Source organism: Agrilus planipennis, unplaced genomic scaffold (genome assembly GCF_000699045.2).
Source record: "Agrilus planipennis isolate EAB-ADULT unplaced genomic scaffold, Apla_2.0 scaffold26, whole genome shotgun sequence".
NCBI lineage: Eukaryota > Metazoa > Arthropoda > Insecta > Coleoptera > Buprestidae > Agrilus > Agrilus planipennis.
Genome location: NW_020439469.1, coordinates 1,144,102 through 1,168,952, shown reverse-complemented (window position 1 = coordinate 1,168,952; position 24,851 = coordinate 1,144,102). Strand labels below are relative to the sequence as shown.

General features: G+C 35.4%; 2 protein-coding genes across 6 annotated transcripts in view; one reads left to right on the top strand and one right to left on the bottom strand.

The window, feature by feature from the left end:
• LOC108740021 (mitogen-activated protein kinase-binding protein 1) overlaps positions 1-24,851 on the bottom strand; it is a 482,920-nt gene that overhangs the window by 407,213 nt on the left and 50,856 nt on the right. The window lies entirely within an intron of this gene.
• The window catches only part of LOC108740162, a 9,846-nt gene continuing 4,171 nt past the window's right edge, over positions 19,177-24,851 (top strand). Inside the window, exons 1-3 of the mRNA XM_025979106.1 lie at positions 19,177-19,293; positions 23,545-23,686; positions 24,297-24,485. Of these exons, the coding sequence (XP_025834891.1) occupies positions 19,239-19,293; positions 23,545-23,686; positions 24,297-24,485 (386 nt within the window). The 5' untranslated portion in view covers positions 19,177-19,238. The remainder of the gene's footprint in view (positions 19,294-23,544; positions 23,687-24,296; positions 24,486-24,851) is intronic.

The window sequence follows — 24,851 nt, the reverse complement described above, 5'->3', positions numbered from 1 at the left end:
CTCTCCGAATACTGATTTTAATCAAATAAAATATGTTTTGTGTTATAATTCTTTTCGTTATTAAACTTATACATACTGCTGCGACTTTCCTTTAGGGCACGACAATCTCTATTTTAAAATTTTACTAACACTTTTGGTTTTCTAAGTTGAAAGTACAGCAGAACTTGGTTATAAGTGAATTTAGGGATCGGCGATATTTTGACTTAGTAACCGAAAATCGTTCTTAACGTTGTTCATTGAAAAAAATGTTTTTCTAAAAATAAGAAATGATAATTACTGTTGACAATAATACAGTAAAACGCAATTCATAAGCCTTTCAAGTCTTGGAGAGAGAGTTGGGAATAAACAATGAAGATAAACACTTCACTTTCCCCAGAAATTTGGGCTCTTTTGAGATAAAGTTTTGTCAAAATTTACCAAAAACATTTTGAATATCATCGCAAAAAAACAAATGAACTGAGAAGTTGAATTAACTTGACTATATCCAAAAAATCGTTAAAGGAGAAAAATTAATCCTTTAACGATTTTTTGGAAAGCGCCTTAGTTATAAGTTGATAAACATTATTCGGTGCAGATCTATTATCTAATCAAAACGTTACATGTAAAAATGCCATTATCGGTACAACAAAAGCAAATGGTAATTGTCGAACCCAAATAACGGTTATCTTTACATCTTTATGATAGGACCGAAGTTGTTTTAGTCGCAGTATAGCACAAAAATGTACAGATGTACGTTAAAGGATCCCAAAAAAGAACATTACCTACTTAGTGAAAATATCTGTCTAAAATTTACACGATTGTCTGTGATTCTGCGAATTACATCAACTGCTTTTCGTAAAGGGGGAAAATCCTGACCAATCTGTAGTTGTAGAAATCCCCCTATCCTTCCCGATGCTCCGCCTACGTCCAACACATTTTCTGAGTCCCCAGAAGTGAAAGGCTCGTTTATATTTGAATTCTCCTCGTACAATATGCTAACGGAGTGCAACGTAATTATTGGGAAGTTTATGCAATCGATAATTGCACCTACCAGCTGCGTCGAGTCGCTAGGGTAGTTAGTCGAGATGTAATTGATCGAGAGTAAAGACGTTTCGCTTACATATTTAGCTAAGAATTACTTCGTTTTCTGTTGTATCATTTTATTTTGTTTTAATTCTCCTAAAAACTTTCTATTTAATTAACATCTGAATTTGTATAAAATAAATACGTACAATTGTGGGGGTTCGCTCCCGTGATTTGGTAGGTAAAATAAGTGATACTAAAAACATTAGCGCTATTCGATGCTGCATTGAATGTGAATTAATAGACGAACTGAAAAGAAGAAAAATTAAAGACGCGCTTGTTACTAGATTAGAAGCTGTTTCACTATTAGGAGATATCTACTAGATTTGAAGAGAAGGGAAGTGACGCAAGAAGTGAAAACTAGCTATTGATGTACTGACCGTGTGGAAGGCAAAAGTTCAAGTTTGGAAAACAAACGGTACGAAGTTAGAGAATATGTACTAAATAGTGGAGATGTCAAGGAATAGATGCAATCCTTTCCTGATGATGGTAGCAAAAACGTTCGTATTTGGTTAAGTGAATTTGACTACTTCGCAACGATTTGTGCGAGGAGCGATATTCTAAACATGATTTGCGCAAAAAGGTTATTGTGTGGATGTGTAAAATTCTCCATAAATTATTAACGATATGATCGCTCGTGGAAAAAAATTCCAAGTATTTTTATAACGATGTCTAGCGACTTTCGAACTTGACTATTGTCTGAAGATTTTTCTTCACGACGTTCCGTCGACACGAGTGGTTGACATCGTTAGGAGCTATGTTTAGACGATTGGTTAAGCACAGACCAGCGAAACATGCTCCAATCGAGATCCGAGCAGTTCAAGTATAAATAAACGCTCCGAATCGTCTTTCGCTATTCTGCGCGGAATTAATTGTCAGAAAAGAACTCCTGAAGATGTCAACCACTAGGCGACGAAATGTGGAGAAGAAAAATCTCCAGACGACGTTTAATAATCCCAAAATTCAGCAGTACATTAGACCACGGCCACGAAAGCCCCCAATCAATTTATTTAATGTAACAGCATATAGTTTTGATGTGCATGAAGAAGGAAGAACGAAAAAAGTGAGGTAATGAAACTATCCATAAATAATCATACAGAATGCGAGATATTGGTGCACAAACACATGTTGAAATTGCGTCGTTGATTCAATATGTCATTAATAGAATTTTTGACGAAGAAGCATACATATCGCGACCATTGACTGGCCTTTACGTAATGAAAATACTTTACATTTTTGTGAGAAGGAAGATACATTTAAAGAATTTAAGTGGAAACTGAAACAGAACTTCACACAGATGCGTCAATTCAACGATATGGCGCAATTTTATTTCACCGTGATTATGGAACGATTTATTATGCCAGTTGTACAATTTTTACATCTGAGCAAAAATTACTACAGCTTAGTTAAGAGAATTTAGCTATCGTGAAGGCTTTTAAAAAGTTCCGAAAGTATTTGATTGGAATCAAGTTTAGACTTGTTACCGATTGTCAAGCATTTACTATAACGTTAAAGAAAAAGGACGCTTGCGCATATGTTGCACGATGGGCACTCTTTCTACAAGATTTCCATAATGTTGTAGAGCATCAGTCGGTAAAACGCATACGACATGTTCATAGTCTCAACAGTCATCCATTGCCAGATATAATACTTATAGATGCTGAAGAAAACGGAATAATGTCACTACTTAAGAAATCCCAGAAGAAAGATAAAGAGTAGTTACAAGAGAATAATGGATCAGAATAGAGCATGCATCATAATATACAGAGAAGTAGATGGAGAAAAAATAACAGTGGTGCCAACAAGTTTACAATTGAACATTATTTGATTTGTAAATGCAAATTGTCACTTGGACATTTCTCCAACAGAGAAGCTACTAAAAGGAGACTATTGATTCATAGGCAAGAGACCAAAAATGAAGAAGGTGATCAAGAAGTACCTTAATTAACCAATCGGGATAGATTTAAAATAAAATCCGGTTCGCTTTTTTGACGTACAATAATTATGAGAAACAAGTAGTAACTTGATATCTATAAGGGATAGTCCCTTAATTTGGACCAGGTTTTAAATCACCATCGTATTTATTGCTACAAATATTAATTGAAAATTCACACCTCTCCTGCTAGTTAATGCTATTTAGAGGCAATACGGGGATAGAATATGTATTAGTTCCACTATTACACGTGCCATGTTTTTGTGTTGGCTGATGTATTCTTTCTCCAGGCTGTACTCTTTTACTCGTAAGTATTTTTGTTAGTTCTCATAAAAGTATGTTTTATACAAGGTATTATTTATTGTTTTACCACAAAGACTATCCGGCATTTATTTGCAAATGTTAAAGCGAGTAAACGAAGGAACGCCTGTGGTCTGTAAGAAAAGATCGGAAGAGTAGTACATATTACACTGTACTGGACTCAGGAGGATACGTATATTAGCGTAATTGGTCAAGAAGTGACTGTGAAAATTCAGATGTCGATTATATTGAAGAGATAAAAACAGACAAGTTGAGCTTTTAAGAAAAGAACGAGACCTTTTCCAAAGAGAGTTAGAACTTATTCACTTAAGAGAACAAATATTATCCAACGATTCTCCAGAAACTAGTAATTTTACAAATTTTGCAACAATAAACTCTCCAACATTAAATCTTTCTAACTGAATGTCTGTTTCTAGAGCTTCGAGAGTGTCACTACTATCACACTACTGCTGTTAACAACATAATTTATTTTCTTTGTGTCTTTTTGGAATACCTTTCTAGCTACCTTTTTCTTGTCGCTTTTCTTTGCAATGCTTTTCTCAATCTCCCTTTTTTCGGGGCGTGTCTGTTATAATACGACTAGAACGACGTTTCCTACCACGCCGAGATTCTTGGCGCGGTGGTGCTCATGGTAACGGTTTCAGAGAAGCAGGATATATAGCAATTATAGGCTTAAAAGCAGGTGAGCTTGGACCAAGGTCACTTATACTGTCAGACAATGTACTAACTGGGTTACGTGGCTCTTCCAGCCAAAAATGTAAAAATGCCAATTTTCAAAACCACAAGGCTTATTTACCTAATCTATCCATAATGCTAGCTAAAGAGATAAAATACAAAGAAAAGAAATGAAAAGGTCATCCAATATTAAAAGTTACAATATTTGAATCTCCGTCCCTTTCAAGACCACCTGGCAAATTTACAAACATAATAATTTTCTCTGAAATCAACCACACTTTTAGAAGATTCTCCCTTTCAGTAATTACCTTTATAATACTACCCCCAAATAAACTAATCTTATCTGTGCTACAATGAACTTACTTAAACTTAAATTAACCTCCGATAAGCGTTATTTCACTTTAGCATCCAAACTAACAAGATTGCAACGGTACACGAAATAGACAAATGACCACGGAGATTAGCACCAACGACTAGTCGAAAGCCTAAGCTTCCAACACAAGTAGATTGACTGCTATCCTACATGTCCCTTTCAATACTTGTCCCTTTCATGTCGCCTCTCCCCTATAATTGACGAGGTAAATGATTTACAATTGTGAAATTAAGCTCGTGTTATTTGGTGCAAGAAAAAGAAACAATAATTGGAAGCCTTCCGAAATGCAACACTGACTCCCAGACGACTGCTTGGCTACAAAAAGAAGGAAACGACCATGCCGAAATTATCAGACAGAATCCAGAATCGTGGGCAGAAGCGCAGTAAGATACTGCAATTGTGAGGAATATGAACACCTTTTAATAAAATGTACCAAGTCAAAACATCAGAAGGGTTCGTGTTTCGTGTAATTCGACATCTCATCGATTGTCGGACTACCCTCAACGCTGGAAAACACCACAATCTCCAACGCATACGAATGAAACTTTAAAAATCAATAAAGAATTACATGTAGATAGTGTTAATAAAAAAAAATTAATTTATATGATAATGATTACCTAGAAATTTATAAAAAACAGTTCCAAATATTACTTTAAAACAAGATCAACCGATTAGTTTTTGTGCTCGACGTATATCTTGCTCTGATAAAGGTAAACTTGAAATTTTATTAAATTACTTGGTAAGTTAAAAAAGTAATCGACCTAGCAACTCTCAGTACGCAAACCCGATTGTTTTAACACGTAAGAAACATAGTGAAATCTGGCTTTGTCATAATCGCGAATTGAATAAGATCGCAATTAAAGAAAATTTTCCTTTTCCATTAATTGAATAAAATACAGACCCATAATTGGTAATTCGTAATTATTACGTAGAAAAAATATGTCATCGCTTTAGATTTACGCGATGAATTTATTCATACAAAAATTGCAGTGCTATTCGATGCTGCATTGAATGTGAATTAATAGACGAACTGAAAAGAAGAAAAATTAAAGACGCGCTTGTTACTAGATTAGAAGCTGTTTCACTATTAGGAGATATCTACTAGATTTGAAGAGAAGGGAAGTGACGCAAGAAGTGAAAACTAGCTATTGATGTACTGACCGTGTGGAAGGCAAAAGTTCAAGTTTGGAAAACAAACGATACGAAGTTAGAGAATATGTACTAAATAGTGGAGATGTCAAGGAATAGATGCAATCCTTTCCTGATGATGGTAGCAAAAACGTTCGTATTTGGTTAAGTGAATTTGACTACTTCGCAACGATTTGTGCGAGGAGCGATATTCTAAACATGATTTGCGCAAAAAGGTTATTGTGTGGATGTGTAAAATTCTCCATAAATTATTAACGATATGATCGCTCGTGGAAAAAAATTCCAAGTATTTTTATAACGATGTCTAGCGACTTTCGAACTTGACTATTGTCTGAAGATTTTTCTTCACGACGTTCCGTCGACACGAGTGGTTGACATCGTTAGGAGCTATGTTTAGACGATTGGTTAAGCACAGACCAGCGAAACATGCTCCAATCGAGATCCGAGCAGTTCAAGTATAAATAAACGCTCCGAATCGTCTTTCGCTATTCTGCGCGGAATTAATTGTCAGAAAAGAACTCCTGAAGATGTCAACCACTAGGCGACGAAATGTGGAGAAGAAAAATCTCCAGACGACGTTTAATAATCCCAAAATTCAGCAGTACATTAGACCACGGCCACGAAAGCCCCCAATCAATTTATTNTTTTTTTTTAAATTTGTTTTTTTATTTTTCAACATAGTCCCCTTTTAGAAAGATACACTTCTCCCAACGACCCTACCATTTTTTTTACCCCTCCAAAAAATAAGATTTGTCGAACTCTCCAAAATCCCCCCTGTCTCGGAGATGACTTCCTCGTTTGAGCTAAATGTATTTCTCGCTAGTCATTTCTTCATGCTAGGGAACAAGATGAAATAGTAGGGAGTCAAATCGAGTGAGTACGGGGTGTGCGGCAGCAAATTCATAACGTAATTCATGCATTTTGGCGGCAACAACTCCTGCCAGTGCGTTATCGTGTTGAAAACGCACCCTCTTTTTCGTCAAATGCGTCCGTGTCTCCTTCAATTTTTTGTCGAAGCGGTCCAACAACTCATTGTAGTATTGTCCAGTGATAGTTCTTCTTTTTCCTAAAAAACCAGTAAAATGATTTCCTCGGTAACAACGTTTGCCAGGTTTCCTGGTCGCTCCTATTAAAAACGGATCTTTGCCTACGTTTAAATTCGTTGAAGCAATATCTAACTGTGGTAGTAGATGGCGAAATGTCTCCATAAACAGTATCCAACTTTGTTTTCATCTCCTCGCATTTTTTCCCATCCAAAAACAAACAGCGAGTTACCGAACGATACTACTCTTTTTCTATCTTAGCGAAAATAACGAAACACGTCTCAGTCGAATGGCTGCCAAATCCAAACTAACCTATCAATCAGTCTGAAATTCGTTTTGGCGTGGTTTGATAGATGGCAGCACACGACGACAACACCAATTTCCCTCAGGAACGTCCTTTGTCTTCAAACACGGGTACTTATTGAACCGCCCTCGTACATTAACGATTAACAAATGTCGTTATAATGTCAGAAATACCGGACTACGTCAGTGTATCACTGTAGAAGGGTTGTTATTACTATAAGCGACGTCGTATATTTTCTCAAGATGAACGACTGGTTTGTTATTGTTGGATATCGGGAATTACGATATAACGAGCTATTTAGAACGGAATAAATGAGGATAGAAACCGGGAAACACACTTCCTCGAGCTAGCGAATTGGACAGATGCTTATATATTTTTATTACTTAACTTCATAGAAAAACACGCGAACAACCATCAAATGTTGGTGTGACAGTGTGACAAATTTTATGGGAATAGTTGCTGCCTGCATCCTTATCATTTGCAACGAGCGCATGTCTTGTAACAAACTGATTTTTAGTCGCTAATAATTTGGGAAAAACGATGCCGCAAACGCTAATTTGTAATCTCTTTCATTATCTATTTGTTAGTTCATGACTTAGAAATGTCCACATTTTTCGTATTAAGTTTAAACTTAATTATAAATTGTGTGACCACACCACTTTGTAAAGGAGTTTTAGTACCATTTTCCTTTAAATTGCGTTTCTGGATACATATAATAAATTGAGATAAACTCGATCAAATCTATTCCAATAAAAAAAAATACATTCTAAAGTATCACCTTCCGTCGTTTTGATAAAGCTTATCATTTTTAAAAGTGTAATCTGCAATACGTATGACTTAGCTTAACAATTTATATTTATATTAACAATAAATTCAGAGATGTCAGCAATTGTTCGTTTATATATTTAAATGTTTAAAAATCGAATACACAGCGCGCAAAATGTATTGGAAAGAATATTGTAATTTCGAATAATTTAAAAAAAAAAATTTTTTCGTAATATTGTATTTTAGATACCCAAAAATATTATAATGAACAAAATAAAACAATAAAACTAAACTGCAACTTAGTACACGTGAAGGAAGTGAAACTTCTTTGGCGATCTCTATACCTTCATAACGAATAAGTAATGATTGGTGAAAGAATGAGAGAGCACGAGAATTTTATCTTTAGTCCACCTAAAAGTATTGCTTTAATACGTTTTTATGTAATGCAATAACAAAAAAAGGCCAAATTTACAATACTGACTAATAGTAATATGCAAAAAAAAAATAATTGCAAGCTATTTTTTCAACTTTCAAAATTTAGTAATTTTTAAATGGCTGTAACTAGTCTTTTTGTAAAGATAATCATACTTTGTCTTAGAGTTTTGTAAAGCTCAAAGACTCAACTTTGAGAATATGAAACGGTTTTTTGGAAAAAATTGCGTAAATTATGTGTAAATTCAATTTAAAACAAAAAAGAATTTTTCCTATGTTAATTAAATGGGAAACTAAAATAAAAATAGCGACCCCTTAGATTTGAGCTATAGGGGTCATGTTTGGCGTGGTTTTTTTTTACATCAAATAGAAACATTTGAGGGGGTAAATTAAAAATTTTGTTTGAAGCACCCTATTAAACACTCATACTATTTAATCTTCCCTTACTTTGGATTCAATTCTTTTTGATTAAAGCAATACGAACGGCTGTGTTTTTTTAAATAAAACAAATTTAAACCCCAGTATTGTTTTGACCAAAAAAAAAAATAAACACTCAATATTTGTGACGTTACAAGAAGTTCTTGACGTTTTTCATCATTTTAAAACAAGTTACACATTTTCGTCTAGTTTTATTCAGTTGATTAATTTCACTTACGCAATCCTGAAGATACACCTTATTAAAAAAGAAACGTAAATATGTATAAAATGATGAACATATAAACAAAAAACAAATGAAAAGTACCTACTTGAAACATATTATCAACTAATGCTCCGCCCTTTGCAATAATAATTTAAAAAATAATACGCAGCATAAATTGTACGTAACATCTCACTAGTATTACAAGGAAAAGCACCAAAAATCGTCAATTTTTACCTAATGAGTAGCAAGCCAATTAATGATAGATTAGTGGTTTTTCACAGAAAAAAAAAATTACCCCAGAAAAAAAATTATATATACCTAGGTTTTAGTCGCGGCTTTACACGCGTTAATGTATTTTTATTGATTTTCATATAAACGTTTTTAAAAATTGAAAATACTATTAGGTTATTGGTACTGTATATTTCAATTTAACTCCAAACAATTTATGTATGATATGAAACTAATTTGTTCTATCCCTCGGTTACGGTATTTTTCTTTTGAATAAAAGGGATCCTATGTTCTCGTTTTCTTTTTTCGCGGCGCCCACTGTTCATGTTCCTAACGTACAGCGTCGCGATGAAAACATACACCTTTAACAATCTTTTTCGAATTTCTAAATTAACCGTTCGCAAGTACGTTCTGCTTTATATCCCTACTACTCCTTCCGTACTGACTTATCTGACTCCCTAGATACCTAAAATCAGCCACTTCTTCTAATTTTTCGTCTCCTATCTTTATATTCGCTCTTTCCCTACTTTTTCTTCCCTTGCATACCAGTATTTTNTCATGTTTGTTAACCAGTCCACCTGTCAAATTAATCAGTGTTTATGATCTTTAATATTTGTCCTGTTAGTCAATAGCAGGTTTATTTTTTTACAAAGTGAAACTTCTTTGGCGATCTCTATACCTTCATAACGAATAAGTAATGATTGGTGAAAGAATGAGAGAGCACGAGAATTTTATCTTTAGTCCACCTAAAAGTATTGCTTTAATACGTTTTTATGTAATGCAATAACAAAAAAAGGCCAAATTTACAATACTGACTAATAGTAATATGCAAAAAAAAAATAATTGCAAGCTATTTTTTCAACTTTCAAAATTTAGTAATTTTTAAATGGCTGTAACTAGTCTTTTTGTAAAGATAATCATACTTTGTCTTAGAGTTTTGTAAAGCTCAAAGACTCAACTTTGAGAATATGAAACGGTTGTTTGGAAAAATTGCGTAAATTATGTGTAAATTCAATTTAAAACAAAAAAGAATGTTTCCTATGTTAATTAAATGGGAAACTAAAATAAAAATAGCGACCCCTTAGATTTGAGCTATAGGGCTCATGTTTGGCGAGGATTTTTTTTACATCAAATAGAAACATTTAAGGGGGTAAGAGTTAGGAAAAAAATAAAAATTTTGTTTGTAGCACCGTACTATATACCCTATGTAGTATGCTGTAGTAATAAAAAAATGTGTCTCTCCCGCCTCAAATATAATCATTAAACCTTCAGAAATGGCCAGAAATCGATGAAAAAAAATTTGGAACGTTTTTGGTCTGGAGCACCAATTCTGGACAATTACCCATTTTGTGAACATGTGAGAACATCGTTCTGTTGAACAATAAATTCATAGAAATATTTACTTCTACTTGACTTCAGGGTTCCATCGTATTTGAACGTCTATAATTAGGGGTAATTGGGTGCCAAGCAGAACCAACAGCAAAACTTAATTTAGGAAAAGTCTTCCAACATTGTAACCTATATTCTAATTTAGTAACGAAATAAATTGAAATTACTCAATCAAAATTTCGTGTATGTAAATATAAACAAATTGCGTTATCATTAGAAATCCAGCATTTTTTGCGACAGTTTCATNTACCTAATGAGTAGCAAGCCAATTAATGATAGATTAGTGGTTTTTCACTGAAAAAAAAAATTACCCCAGAAAAAAAATTATATATACCTAGGTTTTAGTCGCGGCTTTACACGCGTTAATGTATTTTTATTGATTTTCATATAAACGTTTTTAAAAATTGAAAATACTATTAGGTTATTGGTACTGTATATTTCAATTTAACTCCAAACAATTTATGTATGATATGAAACTAATTTGTTCTATCCCTCGGTTACGGTATTTTTCTTTTGAATAAAAGGGATCCTATGTTCTCGTTTTCTTTTTTCGCGGCGCCCACTGTTCATGTTCCTAACGTACAGCGTCGCGATGAAAACATACACCTTTAACAATCTTTTTCGAATTTCTAAATTAACCGTTCGCAAGTACGTTCTGCTTTATATCCCTACTACTCCTTCCGTACTGACTTATCTGACTCCCTAAATACCTAAAATCGGCCACTTCTAATTTTTCGTCCCCTATCTTTATATTCGCTCTTTCCCTACTTTATCTTCCCTTTCATACCAGTATTTTTGTGTTTATTTTATTTATTTTCATACAGTACTGCTTTGTTAATACCGCTTCCATTTCATTTAAAGCTACCTTTAATTCCTCCTTGCTGGATGCTAATACTGCTATATCATCTTCAAATCTAAGCATACTAATCTTTTGCCCATGTATATCTATCCCTACAGTTGCACTGTCTTCGATGATGTCGAACGCGTCTTCGATGTATAGATTAAATAGTAGCGGTGACAGTGTGTAACTCTGTCTGACTCCCTTCCTTATATTTACGTCTACGTTGCAGCCTCAGCTCTATAACAGTCTGTTGCTCTTTATACAAACTAAGTATCACTCTTCTATCTTTGAGACTTATCCCTACATTTTTAAGTATATTTAACATCTTGTCCCATTTAACAATCCTATGTACGCACTCTTTGTTTTTCTATCGTTTTCTCTATTGTTACCGATAGTTAGAATGGCCTCCTGCGTTCCTCTTTTTCTTCTAAACCCAAATTGATCTTCCCCTAATAATTCTTCCGTCCTTTTTTTCATCCTCCTCTATTATAGTATAGCTGCTGACTTTAAGCACGTTTAAATACAGTTCCATTTTGCCCATGTCCCTGTCATTCGTTTCTCCCGCTGCCTTTAGTATTTCGTCTGTCCTTGCACCTAGCCTATCACGCGTTCCGTTACATTTTACCTTTTCTAAGTCAAGATGTCTTCTACAGTCCCTCTTTTTCAGAATTTTCGATTTAAGATTGGACTACATAACTACGCTATCTATATCTGCTCCTGGATAACTCCTACAGTCCTTCACTTGATTTTTAAATCTTTGCCTAACAAGTATGTACTCTAACTGATATCTCCCTAAATCATCTGGCATCTTCCACGTATAGAGCCTCCTAACGTGATAGTTGAATAAAGTATTCGCGACGGTTAAGTTATGTTTATCGCAAAATTCTATCAGCCTATCTCCCCTATAAATGAACAACGAAACTAAACAATATAACATTCAATACGATAATACACATATAGCAAAATACCGGGTCAAAGCCTATAAATTGTTTCGAATCGTAACGAAATCCAATCTCCGTATTACTGATATAATTTTAAAGTACCAACCATTTAAATTAAGATAAGACACCTGATTGCAATTGACAAAATTGACATTTTTATTACAATTTGTCATTTTTAAGAGGTGTTAAATCACGGTCAAGCGATAAACAACAAGGAGCACTTTAAATATTTCTGTTATTCACAAGCTCGATTAGATTACCTACTTAATTTGTTTCTATAATTTTACCTAAATATACAAAATTAACACTTTCCATGCAATTTTTGAGGGGTCTTTAATCTCACGGTCAAACTAAGCAACGAGGAGCATTTCAAATATTTACTTTTATTCATGAGCTTTATTAAAATTTAATTTATTACGATGGTTTTATCTACAAATTACTCCGCCTTTAAAAATTCAGTAAATAACAATAATAAAATGATATTGAACGATAAGCGCCCGGTTGATATCAAATTTTATTTCATCCGGTTTCAAAAAAGAAAGGGGTTCAGGGCCGGACTGGCCCGGGATGCAGGGGTACAAATGCACCCCGGGCCACATCCTTAACTATTTGCGAACAGTAATCTAATCTAGGTCTACCTCCACCCCTCCTATGTCAGCCTCTAATATGTCTCTGACTAGACCTTCATGCCTGAGGTGTCCTACCAACCTATCTCGCCTATTTTTTATTGACTTCCATAGAGTCCTCTGTTTCCCTATTCTTTCTAATACCTCTTCATTTCTAACCTTTTCTACCCACCTTATCCTCATCATCCGCCTTTCGAACGCTTCTAACCTTTTCTTTTCCGCCGCCCCCACTGTCCATGTTTCGCACCCGTACAACGCCGTGCTTCAAACATACACCTTTAACAATCTTTTTCGAATTTCTAAATTAACCGTTCGCGAGCATAGAAGTAACTTCTTTTTATTAAAGGCGACACGACCCTGCGCTATCCTCTGCTTTATATCCCTACTACTCCTTCCATCCTCACTTATCTGACTTCCTAGGTATCTAAAATCAGCCACTTCTTCTAATTTTTCGTCTCCTATCTTTATATTCGCTCTTTCCCTACTTTTTCTTCCCTTGCATACCAGTATTTTAGTTTTACTTTTATTTATTTTCATACAGTACTGATCTGTCAGTACCGCATCCATTTTATTTAAAGCTATCTCTAAGTCCTCCTTGCTAGATGCTAATACTGCTACAAAGTTTTTAATTATCAGACTTAAAATAATTTTCGATTTCGTCTTGAACGGACGATCTTCTGCATAACCTCTTGTATTGATTGAATATTTTATCAGCGTCAACACCAGTCACCCAATTGTTTTCAATTAAAATATCAATTGAGATTGATAAACGTTTCGCTCCAATATCGAAATTTTGTGCGACATTTGGCGCCAAGCAGGAAATTCCTTTCACTAATATAATATATAATTTATTGGAGATCGTTATACTAGATCAAACGATGAAGGAGAAAAACCAACATCGAATTTAAATTAGAATCAAGTCCATCGATTACCGAATAGTTCGTACAAAATGCTACCTGCAAATACTTAGCCTAATGTCATATCAACCAGAAATAGGAAAATGGTAAAAAATTTTTAGGTATATTGTCGAAATTGTCGGTAACTTTTCTCTGAAATTGTTGTTTTGTTGCTGCATCATGGACTGCGACATGAACACTGCGGTCACCTGGCGTCAACTGCTAAAATCAAGTCGAATACTATTCAGGCATCAATATTGCTATTTTATCTGTTGAGTACATTCTACAAATTCATTATTTAATAAGTAATATTAAAAATGGCAATTATAGCTGACAGCATTATCTTTTATCTACGTTATTTAACCATTGAGAGATTTTGTTATAATCCATGCTTGTATAGTAAGAATGAATAATCAATATCCATATTCTATAGTAACGTTTTTTCTTATTTTAAGCAAATATTTTAAAAGGTTCAAACTTTGCGTTTCCGGTGCAATAAAAAGACGTACCTATCGGTCCCTCCTAGTGCCTGCCTTAGAAAAACAGGAATTCAGGAACGATACACGACGCCTTTGGAACACTTGTTTTTTTAATCTTGTCCAGTTCGATTCTACCATATCTTTTCAATTTCAAAATATTTCTTTATTAAAAGTTTAAATCGTAAATATATTTAGATACTAGAATTTATATTAGAAAATTAGTGCACATAATAATAATTAAAGTAATTAGTAAAAGTGAGTCTTTTTTTCAACGAAAAGTGCTAGATGTACAGGGAAATCATAAAATAATTCCTCAATATAGTTGACTGGAATACAATTTAAAAAAAAAATTGATTCACTTAATCAATTCCACGTATTAATAATAACAGGCGATAATAATGTACAAATAACTACGAAATAACAATTATCTGCCATTGAGTACTTTTGCTTTTGTTTACAATATTATAATCCTTACAAGCTGCTACGTACAATAATAAAGGAAATGATAAAAACACAATTAAGTGGTGGAATGATTTCACAAAAATTTGTTTGTCTTAACAGTTTTATTTAGTTTTATGAGTAGTTAGTAAACCTGAGGTTACTACAACAATAACATATTTTAGGTATTTATTAATAATATAATTTCAACCAACAGGAAATTATCCTTCATCATCAGTCCCAAGACTGGTTGGGCACGTAAATCCACTCTTTCCTATCCTGAGCTAATCTTCGCATTTCCTTAAAACTAGAACACATCCTCAACTATTTATGAACAGTAATCTAATTTAGGTCTACTTCTACCTCTCCTAACTTCCGTGTTTGCCTCTAATATGCCTCTGACTAGACCTTCATGCCTGAGAAGGTGTCCTACTAACCCAGAGCCGGGCAAACTCGGCTCTTTTGACCCCCGAGTGCCCCTCAAGGTTAACCAAGTAGCTCCTCATTGATCCTGCGAGTGCGAGTGAGATGATTCTTTCCTTTTCTTATCCCTTCCTTTTCGTAGATGAGTCCCCTCTTCCATAGCCAAACCCAATAATTTTGCGAACGTATACGTACTATAGTAACGAAAATTTTCGTAGGTATTATTTAAGTTGCTAGAGTGGCTTCGCTCGTCTACGGGATGAAGGGGCTTGATATGGGAGTGGAAGGGAGAAGAAAAAGACAAAACAAAATTATTCATTACTGCTTACTCTCTCGTACTCATTGAAGGGTATGGAGTGACTCAAACTAACCTCATGTAGCGGCTCCTACGAAGTTAAACTTTGCCCGGCTCTGTACTAACCTATCTCGCCTATTTCTTATTGACTTCCATAGAGTCCTCTGTTCTCCTATTCTTTCTGATACCTAAATACATCGGTACATAATTTTGATTTATGTTTTTGTCGTTTAGAACGGCACGACAAAATTGAATAACAATGCGTGTACTATGTACACAATTTATATAAGAACGCATATGTATATTTACACAACTGTTCACACAAGTAAAGTATAAGAATGAAGACGCGTAGTAAATAACGAGATTTGTTGAGGACTGATTCAAGAGATAGCGTCAGACTGAATCGAGAGAATCGGCTGAGATGGTGTTCCATGGTGGAAGTATATCGGTGACTTCCTCATATACGTTTTTGGTAAATTATAACACTTTGTATTACGTTTCCCTTATTTTTTTTTTTATGTACAAAATATTTAAACTATATTTACAAGAACTTACACCCAATTAACTTTTGTTGTATTTCTTAGGATTAGATTAGTATTATTTTCATGTAATGTTTGTTAACCAGTCCACCTGTCAAATTAATCAGTGTTTATGATCTTTAATATTTGTCCTGTTAGTCAATAGCAGGTTTATTTTTTTACATATTTATGTTTGTAACTATGATTTAAAAAGGTAGTTTAATAACACATTTCAAGAATATAACACTTGTAGACTTGGGTACTTTTACTTTGGTAATTTAAATAATATTTTGGTATTTTGATCGTTGATGGTACACTGGTATAAACAAAAACTCGAATCGAATCACATTTGCATTTCTTCAAAATTTTTCTAAATTTGGTTGAAACAGCCTCAGTACAAATAGGCCCGTCCACTCGTCACTTATACACTCCTGAGGTACCCTTACAAATTGGTATTTCCAGGCGATCGCCGGTGGTTGTTACTTACCCTGAAGAGTGTCAGAAAGGGGTCCCAACCTATTTGTGCGGGTGAAACTTGTTTTGGTTTACTGTCTTATTTCTAAAGCTCAAACAAGGTAGAATGAAAACAAAAAAAATGCTACTTCAAGAATCGCCAAATATTACTTATACATAATCAGCTAAGCAAAGAAAGTTTTATACAAACACATATACAACTAGACAAAAGAATATAAGTAGAATAAAGAAAACACTTAATACACACGCAGTAGGACGCAACAGATGGAATAAATGAATTGAATCAACTGAATAACCTATTCTTAGTTGGAAGGGTTTTTCTTACGGTTTTAGTTTGGTGTTATTTGATGGAATACCAGGAATTAAGGGGAAGTGGAAGGCAATTGGCTTAAAGATGTGAAATGGTCAAAGGGTTGTTAGCGTCACTTCCACCCGCCTATGAACTTTCGAGGGTACCGGCTTGCGCTCGCCCTTGCGATGTGCCAACGTAGTCGAACTCGGTGATGTAGTTGTGTCCAACGAAGAATCCCTGATGACGATTGTAGACTGTCTGAAACAATAGGTGTTTGCCACACCTAGGTCCAAGCTAAATAACCAGGCATTCTATGCATTGGCCTAATGCATAGATCGCTCCCAATGCCTATCTTTACATTGGCAAGCTATATGTAGAGACTTATCCCTCTACTGGACGCCCTTGTGCCGATATCACCGCAGCATTACCGACACTCAGGCCACTGCTGTATACGGCAGGTCAAGGAGTGGACTTCTACTCATTAACACGTCACCCACAGGTGCACTGCCACTCCAGGCATATCTAGCTAGATCTGCAGTGGACTACCTGACTCACAGGATTTACACTCCACCTAAAGGCAAATCCGACCAGTCGGCCGTTGGCCTTACACTTCTACAGGCCTTACATTTCAACAATAACAACAACAACAACACTTAAAATACATAATATGTGCACAATAACCAACTTTCTCAATATTATCAAATATTAACTGCCCTTACGGCACCTTACTCTCTCACCAGAGTAACCACTGCCCTTACGGCATCTTACTCTCACGAGAGTAACCAACTGCCCTACGGCATCTTACTCTCTCACCAAAGTAACCAACCGCCCTTAAGGCGCTTTACACATCTTTACACGCCGACTGCCACTTCACCACTGACTTTAACTTAAAAGCCCTCTTCCAACGGCCCTCTTTGGTTTCATTCTACATATATGTCATTAATATTTAGTTAGCCCAAATAGTAAATAAATGCCGAATAAATAACTTTCCTACAGAACGAGGAAAGGCAGGGGATTTTGAATTCTAACAATGGACTCGCACGATATCGTAAGTAACGATCCTTTGTCCATTGAGTGTTGGTGTGACATTTGAATTGACAATTGAACCTTTCGACCATCCCGTTGGTTATCGGATAGTATGCGGAGGTCCTAATGAGAATCGTACTGTTAGGATATTTCATTCCCTAACCAGATTAGACTCAAACTGCCTTTCCTGGTCGGTTCTGATTCGTAACGGTGTGCCGAACCCTGAAATCTGGTTGGTGTAGAAAACCCTGGCAATTATGGTGGCTTCCTGATTTTTTAAGGAAATGGCTTCCATCCAACGCGACAACCACTATGTCGGGATGTACGTGTTCGAAGTTAAGGGATGGTGTACTGAATATTTCGAGATTGGTCTACTTCCTGATTTTCCAAGGAAATGACTTCCATCCAACGCGAAAACTACTATGTCGGGATTGACATGCTCGAACTTAGGGGATAGTTTACTGAATATTCCGGGATTGGTCGTCAGATTTGTTATCTCTTCAGGTACTCGACATATGTACAAGAGTTATAAGGCCTAAACAGTAATCTCTAGCGTGATTTTAGCTATCTGCGAGGTCATTTAAAAAAATCACCTCAAAATGACTCTGGAGACAGTTATCAAAATCACGGAAGAAGTCACAATTGCGTGCTCCTCTTTAGATTCAATAACTTTTGTATTTCAACCTAAAACAACTAAAGTTCTCGATGGATAATAAATTGAATATCGTACTAATTAACGTTTTAGTTGCAATTTGTTATGATTGAGAAATCTTTAATCTCACGGTCAAGCTAAGTAACGAGGAGCACTTCAAATATTTACTTTTATTCATAAGCTTTACTAAGATTTAACTTATTTCTATGGTTTTGTTATTCACAAATTACTCCGCCTTTAAAAATTCAGTAAACAACAATAATAAAATGATGTTGAATGATAAGCGCATGTGGTTGATATCAAATTTTATTTCATCCGGTTTCAAAAAAGAGAGGGGTTGTTATGGTTGTGTAGTCAGTTTTATTAGTGTAATTTTCGGTTAGACACGTTTAGTATTAACACTTAAAAAATGGACAATAGATTGAATATCGTACTAATTAAGCATTAAATGGGTCGAAAATCGTGCGCTGCTTTTAATTTTGTGACTTCGTGCCCATAAAAACTTTTGCTCAGAAGGTAATGAAGAACATCATACTCAATTTGCAGTCAATCTGATTCGACTAGATTTTTTATAAGGATTGCGTTTCTGCAGGTTCTTTAGATGAGTTAAACTAGTAAAAGGGTAAGGAGATAATAAACAAGAATATGTACAGCCTAATAATATGTCAACTATTAACACGCCACAAAGAAATAATACCTAATTTTGTAATATAATTCAGATATTTGTTACACACACAAATTAGATTATAATTATCAGTTACTTCGAATAACAATTATTAAAAAATTGACAAGACATTTCTGTTTGATTAACGAATGTTTATCGAGCTTCTTGACTCGGCTATTTACCTAAACTCAATTATGATAGAAAAATGTAAAAAGCAATAAAAATATCAAATCAACTAGCGTCATAATAGTTATTTAGCATAGATAAGGCAGCACCTTATAAGAAATGCCACTTCTGTGCTCGAAATCAGTATCCTGAATAATCGTTACATCTTATCTCGACAAATTAACAGTGTAATCATGAATACAGCCATCCTTCTTGGTTTAATCGCTTGCATTTGTTTTACCAGCGCAAGTATGTAAAATTCTATTTCTAGATATATAAATTATGTAAAATGTACCAAAACTATTATTCTTAAAAACATGCACATAAATTGCTTTTATTTAATGTAATTGAAAGGTCAAGTTTTAGATAATTGTGTAGATGCTTAATATTAAGTGCACTGCGGCAGGTTTTTATGAAAGTGTCTACTGTTTTGTTTTGTTTGAAAATTATTTACTTTAGATGTCGTGCATTTCTTTTATTTACGGCAGTGCCAACAACAAAAAAAATATTTTTAGTAGATTTAGTTCACTACGGTTCAAAAACTATGCAAAGGAATGGTTTCCGCACACAACATATGCAGGGTGTTCCAAAAGTAAGTAGCAAGCATGCAAGAGGTGATAGATCGCTATAAAACAAGAAAATTAAGTAAATGTTTGGCTGTCCGATCGATAAAAACCTATTTTAAATTACAGAAAAAGGTCAATCCGGTCCTGGTAAACTCACCCAGGAAAATAGGACATTCTAATGTCGCATTCAATCATAAATAAAAGTAAAACTAAAATACTGATATGCAAGGGAAGAAAAAGTAGGGAAAGAGCGAATATAAAGATAGGAGACGAAAAATTAGAAGAAGTGGCTGATTTTAGATACCTAGGAAGTCAGATAAGTGAGGATGGAAGGAGTAGTAGGGATATAAAGCAGAGGATAGCGCAGGGTCGTGTCGCCTTTAATAAAAAGAAGTCACTTCTATGCTCGCGAACGGTTAATTTAGAAATTCGAAAAAGGTTGTTAAAGGTGTATGTTTGGAGCACGGCGTTGTACGGGTGCGAAACATGGACAGTGGGAGCGGCGGAAAAGAAAAGGTTAGAAGCGTTCGAAATGTGGTGTTATAGGCGGATGATGAGGATATCGTGGGTAGAAAAGGTTAGAAATGAAGAGGTATTGGAAAGAATAGGAGAACAGAGGACTCTATGGAAGTCAATAAAAAATAGGCGAGATAGGTTGGTAGGACACCTTCTCAGGCATGAAGGTCTAGTCAGAGACATATTAGAGGCAGAAACAGGAGTTAGGAGGGGTAGAGGTAGACCTAGATTAGATTACTGTTCGCAAATAGTTAAGGATGTGGGCTGTTCTAGTTTTAGGGAAATGCGAAGTTTAGCTCAGGATAGGAAAGAGTGGAGGTACGTGTCCAACCAGTCTTAGGACTGATGACCTTATGATGATGATGATGATTCAATCATCTATTATTGAGTAGCATCCGTGCTGTATTTCCTTTATTTCTTAGATTAAGTGTATTTGAGGATGTTTATTTTCGCAGCCAACATAGAGTAGTTTTCTGTTTTTTTAACACTGTAGGCTTGTATGATGTATTTATGTATATATGTAGACAGTCGAAGTCAGTAGAAGTTGATCAATGTGTCGACAATAACATCAACTTCACAATGGAAGAGGAGAAAAATTACACCTTACCTTTCTTGGATATTCTGGTTAAAAGAACACTGTCCGGAAGATTAAGTAGGGGTTATCTACAGGAAAAAGACGTAAACGGACAGATACCTACAGAATGCTTCCATCCACCACCACCACCACGCTGCACAGAAGCACGCCGTGATCATAACGTTAATCCATCGAGTTTTTACGTTAACTGATGATAAACACCGTCAAGAAGAGCTTCAATATCTACGAACCGTACTGTTAACCAACGGTTACACTTGAAAGAACATCGAACGAGCAATAAGACCAAGCCGGGAACCAAGAACGGTGAACAACAAGGAGGAGTCAACCATGATCACAACTTTGCCATATATCCACAACGTAATAGATCGGATCTCTAAGTTGCTATGTAAAATTGAAATTAGAACAATTTTCACACCTACGACGAAGATACGCCAGTTACTACGAAGCCCCAAAGACTAATTCAACCCACTACATACACCAGGGGACTACTTGATTTCTTGCGGAGATTATTCCAAGGCATACGTAGGCATGACGAAAAGCACGATCGCAACAAGGAAAAAGGAACACGAAAGACATTTGCGATTACACCAACCAGACAAATACGCTTAACCAGAACATTCCTGGAAGGAGGGAAGGACACAGGATCTCCTCCGAAAATACACAAGTGTTAGTACGCACTTCAGGCTATTACAATTTTGGCTAGCAGAGAAGCCTTAGAAATTGCAGAATATCCGTATAATCTTAACAGAGAAGATGGGTTAAAGATAAGCAAAGCCTGGAAACCACTGCTTAGAAAAAACAAACGGTGCAATCTAGCGGAACGAAACATAACGATAATGCAGTACCAGCCAAATGTAGCCGCCCAAGATCCCACATTAACCATTCAGCCGCCGGTCATACATTGTGAAGCACTGAAGATGCCATCATCTATTAAGCATAGCGAATCGTCTCCAATTAGAATTCGACCACGCCCGAAAAGCCCACGAATTGACCAAAGCGTAATTTTTTTATAAACGAAGATTTCCCTCGATGCTGAATTGGGCGAGTTCTGTACCTTGACCGCCACATAGCCCTGATCTAAATAATTTGTATGGAAATGTATGAAACAGCGCGTGTATCAAACGCCAGTACATAACGCTAATGATTTGCACGACCGTGTATGATCGCTGCAAATGAAATATGCCAAATGCCGAACTTATTTTTTACGCGACTCACAACCAATTGTTGTAGTTTACGTATGTATGTGCGTGTGTATTTACTGGTGGTAATTTTTTTTAATGGGATAGGGCTATGGACGAACCATCCATAAAAAAATTTAACGCATCTTGATAATACCTCAATTGCGGTTTGGAATATTAATAAAATTACTGTTACCTTATTGGTTGTTAACGCAATGGGCATCTAAAGATAATTATCTGTAGTAGAGTTGTTGTAAGTTATTAATATTTATTTTATTAGTCATTCCACTAACGTCACTGTTTACATTTTCCATCTAAATAGCTGCTTAGTAGTTATCGCAATTTCTCTATACGTTACCAACTCATTCACCATGCGATTCCCTATTTAGTTAACACACTCCAAAGCTTGCTACTTATTTCAGAAACACTCTGTGTATTATATACTCTCGATTAGCACGCTCAACTCAATAACAATAAAATTTCAAAAAAATCGGAAAGTGTGACCACTAAAGTAAACAATAACCTACCCTTTATTTTAATACATATGACCGTAAAGTAGTACCTTACACGTTATCTACTGTACCATGATACCACCGAAATAAATTTAAAAACTTAGTAATTTTTAGTGTAGTAGTTTTGCCATTTTCAAACCATTGCATATCATGTTGAAAGTTCTTTACCATTCAAACGCAGACTGTTGCGGTATTATGACGCAATCTATGGACATAGGAGGCCAGTTTCAAAATTGATCGGCTTGACATATAGATGGTGGTAGTTGTTAAAATACAGTGTTTGCGGTAGATAGTACCAACCTTAGCAAGATTAAATTTCATGTTTGAAGATACTATGCTCCTTCATTAGCAGCCATTAATAGTCACGCTCTTAGTGAATTAGTAAACATTTGCCAACTATGAAGAAATTGATGTCTGCAGTAGATGGATATTTGGAGGAGCTCGACGTTTGTTACATAAATATAGTCTCTAAGCTATAGAATCCCTGACAATAGTGTATCGAGCCAAAAGGAGACTATTCTGAGAAATAAATAGGTTTTATCAAGTTTTTTGTGTTTGTCAGGCCGATTAATTCTGAGACAGTCCTCTTGCACAAGTCATGTACTGGTTTAAAATGCGTATTTTTATAGAAAAATACCACAAATGGCGCAGTAAACGCCATCTGTAGTACGATGCTACATTTTGGGATTACGTATGTTCCAACAAGGTTCATTTAAATATATGGATATGTACTTGCTGAAACGAATCCCAGCGTAGCTAACCACTACGTGATAGGCACGTTACCATATCGAATAAAATAATTCGAAGTGGTCTATATTCTGTTGAAACTGCAAGACGCGGATCGCGATTTCGATCTTTTTGGATCTCATCAGCGCGTCGCAGACAGCTCCGACAAAACACAGATTAACTTTGACCTGCTGTCTTAACAGCGCGTTTGGGGAAATACCACAAATGGCGCGGTAAACGCCATCTGTAGTACGATGCTACATTTTAGGATTACGTATGCTCGCGATCCGCGTCTGGCAGTTTCGACACAATACAGACCACTTCCAATTATTTTATGCGTATTTTAATATTCCTTCGACGCGCCACCAACAGGTACTGCATACTATAACAATGTTCTTTAATTACAGGCATACTGAAGGCCGAAAACGAAGATGAAACTAGATCAATATTAAGCAATACCATCAATAGAACTGTCGAATCCCTTAGAGTACAAATTGCTAACTACGATCCCCTGTTGCTCACGGACAAATCCATCTCCGTATCTGAACTGTAAGCACCACAAAAATTCAAGTAACAAATCTAAATTTGAAACATTCTTTCAAGAAAAATACACCCAGTGTATGTCAAACAGTTGCAAACTAGAAATAGAATCAGCATAGTGGGATACTAAGTAAATGAATAATTATAGGCAAAAATCACACTGCGCATTTAGTTTTCAGATGGTATTGGTCTCGTGCGGTCTTAGTATGTATTTGGGTACACATTTTGAGTGTCACTCTTGTAAGCACAGTCTCGTCATTAATTTTGGTTTTGCACTATGGATTTAGATCTTGCCAATATTCATCTTTGTCAATCTTGATTTTGCAATTTGATTTTAAGCTTGTACTTCCCATGGGATGGAGAACACCATCAAGAAATGATTTTAATAATTATCTACATCAAAAGTTGGGAAGTCTTAACATCCCGTTCAAAAGCAAAAACCAAAAATTTTAACCAACAAAATTGCTAATGAATCTAAATCTGATGCATTCAGACCAAAATCATTATGGCTTCTCTTTTGCGTGCCACTAATAACTCGTACAATGTGTGTTAGTGTCAAATATTTAATCTGGCCTATTATTATTGAATTATAAAGTAAAGCTTGAATGTATTATTACAGGGGTGACATCAATGTCAAAAAGGTGGAGGTCAGTGGATTCTCTAACTTTGCCCTTACATCGTTGTCAGCAAATGCTCTAACAAGTAATGTGGGAGGGACCTTGAGCTTACCTAAAGTGTCTGCTAATATTCAGTCTGCTACACTTTCAAGCGAAGCTCTTGATGTTGAAGCTGAAGTTACATCGTTGAGGTAAATTATGCAGATTTATATACTTCATCTGGCACTATATGTATGTATAATAATGTTCTACATATTAATGAGTCAAGACTAGGTAGGTTGGTATCGTAGAGCTGAGATATTTAATGATAGAATATTTTGAAATAAGCTAACGATTAAAACGAGGATGTTGTCGTTTACCAAATAGAAATTTTTAATTAAAAATCACCAATTTTTCGGCGTGTTGTAGGCGTTTAAGTAAAGGTATTTATTGAAAAATACCACAAATGGCGCGGTAAACGCCATCTGTAGTACGATGCTACATTTTAGGATTACGTATGCTCCAACAAGGTTCATTTAAATATATGGATATCTACTTGCTGAAACGAATCCCGGCGT